The 7,662-nt window shown below is 44.7% G+C and overlaps 1 protein-coding gene across 1 annotated transcript; it reads right to left on the bottom strand.

The window, feature by feature from the left end:
* Positions 1–4,847: 4,847 nt before the first annotated feature.
* On the bottom strand, positions 4,848–7,662 carry LOC106600321 (kinetochore protein NDC80 homolog). The gene is made up of 8 exons (XM_045706821.2): positions 7,499–7,662; positions 7,021–7,226; positions 6,717–6,869; positions 6,537–6,626; positions 6,350–6,442; positions 5,815–5,945; positions 5,191–5,293; positions 4,848–5,013 (listed from the first exon to the last, which is right to left on the bottom strand). Exons 1-8 carry the CDS (start codon positions 7,632–7,634, stop codon positions 4,885–4,887), a joined length of 1,041 nt encoding a protein of 346 aa, XP_045562777.2. The 5' UTR covers positions 7,635–7,662; the 3' UTR covers positions 4,848–4,884.

Here is a 7,662-nt window from a genome sequence, read left to right as displayed (position 1 = left end):
TCAAATAACTATCTACCAACCCTTAACCCTTATTCTAACCGTAACCTTAGCAAGCAGCTGCTTATCAACAGATGGTCATACTATCAACAAACTATCTGTAGGGCATTTCTAAATGGACTGTCCAAATAAAAGTTACCTTAGGGACTACTCGGATACAAAGCAAGAGAAGCAGAATTAAATTGTGGGATTGTTGGCAGAATGTTTTCAGCGCTATTGATACATTAGCACATGCCTTGGCCCTCCCCCCTCTCAGAGGAGCTCCAGCCTCTCAGAGGAGCCCACACCCCCCCTCTCAGAGGAGCTCTCCCCCCCTCTCAGAGGAGCTCCAGCCTCTCAGAGGAGCTCCAGCCTCTCAGAGGAGCTCCCCCCCTCTCAGAGGAGCCCCCCCCCCTCTCAGAGGAGCCCCCCCCCCTCTCAGAGGAGCCCCCCCCCCTCTCAGAGGAGCTCCCCTCTCAGAGGATCTCCCCCCCACTCTCAGAGGAGCTCCCCCCCTCTCAGAGGATCTCCCCCCCCCCCCTCTCAAAGGAGCTCCCCCCCCTCTCAGAGGATCTCCCCCCCTCTCAAAGGAGCCCCCCTCTCAGAGGAGCTCCTCCCCCTCTCAGAGGAGCCCCCCCCTCTCAGAGGAGCCCCCCCCCCTCTCAGAGGAGCTCCCCCCCTCTCAGAGGATCCCCCCCCCCCTCTCAGAGGAGCTCCCCCCCTCTCAGAGGAGCCCCCCCCCCTCTCAGAGGAGCTCCAGCCTCTCAGAGGAGCTGGACTGCAGCCACGGTGAAGGGTGGAATTTATCCATCTCAGGCCGGCTCCACTCATACTCACTTCATCTCTCCTCATTACGCCTGTCAAAGTAGTTCTCTAGATGCTGTTTACAGTTTCACCCGTCAAGCTTTCAAATAGCTTCAGAATAAGTTATTTTAAATGAAATGTCTAAAAGTTCCAACATTGAAGATACAGTACACAGTGAGGGGAAAAAGTATTTGATCCCCTGCTGATTTTGTACGTTTGCCCGCTGACAAAGAAAGGATCAGTCTATAATTTTAATGGTAGGTTTATTTGAACAGTGAGAGACAGAATAACAACAAAAATATCCAGAAAAACGCATGTCAAAAATGTTATAAATTGATTTGCATTTTAAAGAAACGTCCTCCCACTGTCAACTGCGTTTATTTTCAGCAAACTTAACATGTGTAAATATTTGATTGAACATAACAAGATTCAACAACTGAGATATAAACTGAACATGTTCCACAGACATGTGACTAACAGAAATTGAATAATGTGTCCCTGAACTAAGGGGAAGGTCAAAATCAAAAGTAGCTGCATTAATGCAGCTGCCACCAGCTGCATTAAGTACTGCAGTGCATCTCCTCCTCATGGACTGCACCAGATTTGCCAGTTCTTGCTGTGAGATGTTACCCCACTCTTCCACCAAGGCACCTGCAAGTTCCCGGACATTTCTTGGGGGAATGGCCCTAGCCCTCACCCTCCGATCTAACAGGTCCCAGACGTGCTCAATGGGATTGAGATCAGGGTTCTTCGCTGGCCAAGGCAGAACACTGACATTCCTGTCTTGCAGGAAATCACGCACAGAACGAGCAGTATGGCTGGTGGCATTGTCATGCTGAAGGGTCATGTCAGGATGAGCCTGCAGGAAGGGTACCGCATGAGGGAGGAGGATGTCTTCCCTGTAATGCACAGCGTTGAGATTGTCTGCAATGACAACAAGCTCAGTCCGATGATGCTGTGACACCTCCCCTGACCATGACGGACCCTCCACCTCCAAATCGATCACGCTCCAGAGTACAGGCCTCGATGTAACGCTGGAAAGTCATTTTCAGTTAACTTCACTGAAGACAAACGCAAATCCGACCATCACCCCTGGTGAGACAAAACCGTGACTCTTCAGTGAAGAGCACTTTTTGCCAGTCCTGACGGTGGGTTTGTGCCCATAGGCGACGTTGTTGCCGGTGATGTCTGGTGAGGATTCCTGCCTTACAACAGGCCTACAAGCCCCCAGTCCAGCCTCTCTCAGCCTATTACGGACAGTCTGAGCACTGATGGAGGGATTGTGCGTTCCTGGTGTAACTCGGGCAGTTGTTGTTGCCATCCTGTACCTGTCCCGCAGGTGTGACGTTCGGATGTACCGATTCTGTGCAGGTGTTGTTACACGTGGTCTGCCACTGCGAGGACGATCAGCTGTCCGTCCTGTCTCTCCCCACATTGCAATTTCTTGCCCTGGCCACATCTGCAGACCTCATGCCTCCTTGCCACATGTCTAAGGCACGTTCACGCAGATAAGCAGGGACCCTGGGCATCTTTCTTTTGGTGTTTTTCAGAGTCAGTAGAAAGGCCTTTTTAGTGTCCTAAGTTTTCATAACTGTGACCTTAATTGCCTACCGTCTGTAAGCTGTTAGTGTCTTAATGACTGTACCACCGGTGTATGTTCATTAATTGTTTATGGTTCACTGAACAAGCATGGGAAACAGTGTTTAAACCCTTTACAATTAAGATCTGTGAAGTTATTTGGATTTTTACGAATTATCTTTGAAAGACAGGGTCCTGAAAAAGGGACGTTTCTTTGTTTATATGTTTAGTTTATATGTTTAGTATAAAGCTCAGTACGACGGGCCTATACTGACGACAATATAGGCTGTAATATTAACATTCAATGGTAGCTATACAGTCAGAGACGGACTGGGACCAGAAATGGCCCTTGAAGACCCCATTATTAGCCAAACAATTATAATTTTGGTGCAAAATGCCTGATTTAGACCAGTCTACAGATGGACCGGATCGTCTGCCATATAGCCGGTCCCACTTCTGTACAGCCTCACATTAAGCTACTCCCGCTGAACCACATCCCAGGCAGGTAAGTAGGTAACAGATTAGAAACCCAACCCCATGTTGTTCAGACCACGGCACCGACCTGGGATGTATGTTATGTTGGCTGAAGTGTGAATACAGGAGTGAGTCATGCACGTGTCATTATCCTTCTCAATGCGCACCAGATACAGCAGCTGAAACAGCCTGCCGTGTGGGATGACTCACTGAGATCCCTGGTGTTTGGATGAGCTTCACGTTGTTAACCAGAGTGGCAGTGGTGCAAAAACTGCCCAATTGTCGTTCTTCAGTAAAAGTAAAGATAACTTAACTGAGAATGACTCAAGTAAAAAAACTCTGTAAAATACTACTTGAGTTAAAGTAATTGGTTTTAAATGTACTTTTGTATCAAAAGTAAACATAATTGCTAAAATATAGTTAAGAATCAAAAGTAAAAGTATAAACAATTTCCAATTCCTTACATAAAGCATTCCATCACTCAGACATCATTTACAAATGAAGCATGTGTGTTTATTGAGTCCACCAGATCAGAGGCTGACCAGGGATGTTCTTGATAAGTGCGTGAGTTGTACCAATTTCCTGTCCTTCCAAGCATTCAAAATGTAATGATACATGTTAGTTGTCAGGGGAAATGTATGGAGTAAAAAGTACTTTACTTTCTTTTGGAATCTAGTGAAGTAGTACTTTAACGTATTTTTACGAAAGTACCTTACGCCACTGCAGAGCAGTAAAGGATGGTGCACACAGCACAGTCCTTAATCAAATTTGTAACATCAGAAACTCTCAAGCAGAAAGTTGGTTATGGAGTGATATTAGTGCCACCAACAATGGAATCTGAATTTACTACAACCCACTAGAATCCAGAGTTAAGTGGACTTGCTCTGCTCTGCAGTGGTCCTTGTTGCTGTAATTTAATGAAGACCACAGCCAGGGATGGACTGGGAATTCGCTTTGACATTTCTAACACATCAGAAGAATATATACTGTATATGTATGTTTTTTTAAAGAGTGCTCTGCTCAGAGGCATAGCTAACCGCTGTAATGGGGGCTTAACAGAATTGACTCATCGGTGGCGTGGTCTTCTTGAGATGTCTGCAGACAATGATGAACTTGCCACATGCAAATGTATCAGAGAGCAGGGTTGTATTCATTAGTGCACACCGTAGCAAAACGTTTTGACAATTTCTTTTTACGTTGGTTTCTAGTGAATACACTCCATGTATAGGTCATAGAGACCCCAAATAATAGTCCTGTTCCGTTTCATTATGTGGTGCAGCCTAGGGTATGTCTATGACTGAGTATGTGAGTCTTAAAGGAAGAAGTAAATGTAGGTACAAATCAACAGAAACTATTTAGGTCGTAGTTTACATTGTATTGCATGGACTAGACACTGTTGTTGTTCAGTGGGTAACGTGTCTATATCTGAATAAGCATGACTGGAAAAAAATAAACATGGAAATATTGGGGATACATATCTTTATTTAAAGCATCACAAACTGCAGCGATAAACTAAATAACAGTATATATATATATTATATATATATATATATTTCAGCTAACCAGAAACTGCTCTACTGTAAATCTAGCCTTACACTGCCCTCTAGTGGCTCAGATGAGAAACACCACAAGACAACTAAAATACTTTACAAAAAGGGGTTTAACCCCCATTATCTAACCCAGGGGTACTTGAACAAAATAAAACTCCTATTGGAACATGTTTTCTACCAGCACCCAATACAGTCTGCCCATCTGTTCTCACAAGTTCCCAATGCTTTAGAGCAGTGACCAGGGAAACTGCAGAAGATGGCGCGGCCCTTTGGAACTGATGTTATGCTCACTGTGGTCAGTAACGACGTCACTTAGAAGAGAAGTAAAGCTGTATTCATCCCAACAGGCAAAACTGGTTGTCAATGATGTCATTTCAACTAGTTTCTGTTGTCACAATGTCACTAAACCGAGTTTTGCCCGCTGGGATGGTTCCAATGGAATGAATGGAATAACCAAGTAAAGACTTAGAGCTCATGTCAGCTTTTATAGTAAAGCATGGAACTACATGCTGTTAACTTTAGTGATGAAGCTCTCCATAATGTCCTTCATCTTCTGAATGTCCACCTCATCCTCTCGGAAGGCTTCTGTGTACACCCTGTCTACTCGCTTGTGTTGATCCTCTAAGAATTTCTGGAAATGATCACAATGTGAAATTCAGGCTCAGAAAGACAGTCATTGTCTAATCAAGTTGTTATTGTAAAAGGGAATATCAAGGCAAGGAATAAAATAAGTATTTAAATAAAGGCGAGATGAGCACGAGGTCAGTGGCTTTGTGAACAACAGGTTAGGGGCAAGATGGAGACTGACCTCTACAATGGACAGGTGGTTGGCAGCCGTGGTTAACACACTGGCAAGGTTGTTAACCACAGTCCGCCGCTCCTCATTGGTTTCTTGCAGGACAAGATGGTACCTGTGGAGTAGAATGACAAATACTGTGGTGGTGGGGTCTATTTTTAGATATGAACAATGAAAACAAACTTCATGTGGTTGTGAAATAATTGTAAAGCCCTAAACATACCGTACGCAAATAAAGTATCATTGTCCGGGCCAGAAGGGCTCATAGGGCAGGGCAGGAGCATATCTCATGTTTCTGTAGCATGAGGCAGCTTGATGTACAAGTACTCCCCCTGGACAGGACACTAGTCTAACCCTTGTATCTCTGCACATTGTAAATATGGTATTGGAACTGACCCTGTATAGAAACAGTAGCTAACTTACTGTCTCATGTTATTCATGTTTCTATTTCTCCTGTGTTTTTTCCATACTTTACTTTAGTATAATATTTTACTACTGATATGAATTACTTCAATGTCAGGAAAGAAAGGCATTTCACTGTAGTTGTGCACGTGACAATAGAACTTGAAACTAAGCCCTGTAGCCCTCACCATTGTGATTTGGTCCAAAATAATTGGTAGGAGGAGCACTACTCACTGTTGCTGTGCAGCTTTCAGCTGCTCCACAGACTCGTCATAGCCCAGGGTCACCTTCTTCTCCAGCAGCTTGCGGTGGGTCTCCACAGACTCCATCTCAGCAGACCACTTCTGCTCCTCATGGGCAATGTCCTACACACACACACACACACACACACAAACACACACACACACACACACACACACACACACACACACACACACACACACACACACACACACACACACACACACACACACACACACACACACACACACACACACAGAGAGAGAGGGATGTCGTTTTTCAAATGATAAAATACACAATTTAACCACAGATGTGGATACAATACATTTAAAATAACTGAGGAGAACAAGAAAAGTTGTTTCCATGATGGTCCTAACAAGACAATGAGCTGTCTTGGAAAACCTTGGATGGACCAATGATTCACATAGACACCACTTCCTGACCAATAAATGACTAGCCTGTAATATCATTTCAGATGGGTTTCTGTATAGAATATTCAAACATTTGTAATGTTGAAATTATAACCCACCTGTATGTCTTGTTCGAGCTGCTCGTCGAGCCTACGGATTTGCTCTCTCAGTTGTTTCAAGTCATTCGCTTTATCTGAAATATTGGAATTCACCTGAAAGAGAAAGAGACCATGTTAAAAAAAAAAAGCACCCACAAAATTGGACAAAACCTTTGGACTTCTAAGAAACAGTGAAATGTCTAGGTACCTGTTCTATGGACTCCTCCAGGCTTAGTTTCATGTCTGTCAGTCGACTACACTCCTCGTCCACATCAGTGATCAGTTTCCTCAGTAGTTGCTGTACAGAATAAGCCACAGAATTAGGACCAGATACAACACACACCTGTTGTAATAAAGCGATTGTTCAATGAGAACTAAATCGCCATACTTGAATCTGTGTTCTGCATTGAACCATGGTGGACGGTCCGTATTCTGTGGAGGTCCTGATCTCAAAGTCGTGGCCGCACGCGTTCTCGGCAGACACAGGGATGAGCTTCAGTTTGCGGGCAAGCTTGTGGTACTCGGCCAGCTTCACTTCGGCCTAAATCATTAGCGGTGGTTAAGACTGAGAAGACGGATCAGCATTGGCTCATAGCTAGCCAGTCATTTAAAAAAAATACTTATTGAACCTTTATTTACCAGACAGATGAGTATAGAATGCAGACGTATCAGGCCAGCATCCTATTCCTTACCGTCTCCTTGGCCTTGGCCAGAGCGATTTCCTCGTTCCACATGTGCTGCTCGGCCTGCTCCAGGCTCTTGCTCAGGCTGTTGATGGTCTGCTGCAGCTCCCTCTTCTCCCAGTTGATCCTCTCAATGTCTGCGGGAGTGAACTTCTGGGTGGACAAGATGTGTTGGAGCCGGGACTCCTCCTGTTTTAGGGTCTCCACTTGCAGTCCTACACAGGACAAAAAAGGGTAGTGGGGGGAGTGTTAACATTTCAGGGTTTCCAGGACAGTAACAATTCTTTTTAATGAATATTTTAAGGGATTTTCAGATTTCATTTAAACAGATAGGATGAAGTGGGGACAGATAGAGAGATGATGTGTCAAAGGGTAGTAGACCACATATACAGACACTGTAGAAAGAGAAAAGTGTCCTGGAGGCTGCATCAATACCGCAAGACCAGCCAAGCCACGAGAGTAGCAATGTTTGGTCATAGTTTTTTACCCGATGCTTCCAGCTCCTCGGCCAATCCAGAGGCTTTGTTCTCCAGGTTGGCTTTGAAAGACTCCAGGTTACTGCGATAACTCTGCAGCTTCTGCAGGTCTGTCTGAAGTTTGACTTTCTCCGTTCTTTTGACCATCAATCGGTCCTGCTCCAAAGTGAATAAA

Source organism: Salmo salar, chromosome 24 (assembly GCF_965601325.2).
Source record: "Salmo salar chromosome 24, fSalSal1, whole genome shotgun sequence".
Taxonomy (NCBI): Eukaryota; Metazoa; Chordata; class Actinopteri; order Salmoniformes; family Salmonidae; genus Salmo; species Salmo salar.
Note: the sequence above shows the minus strand (reverse complement) of the source record. Positions and strands in the feature narration are given on the sequence as shown.

Bases quoted from the DNA above. Each gene is read 5' to 3' on its own strand.
- LOC106600321 (XM_045706821.2), bottom strand. From the start codon at position 7,634: ATGGTCAAAAGAACGGAGAAAGTCAAACTTCAGACAGACCTGCAGAAG. The intron at 6,443-6,536 runs GTACCTAGACAT...TTTCTCTTTCAG, and splicing joins TGGAGGAGTCCATAGAACAG to GTGAATTCCAATATTTCAGA. The intron at 5,946-6,349 runs GTGGGTTATAAT...GTGTGTGTGTAG, and splicing joins AGCTCGAACAAGACATACAG to GACATTGCCCATGAGGAGCA.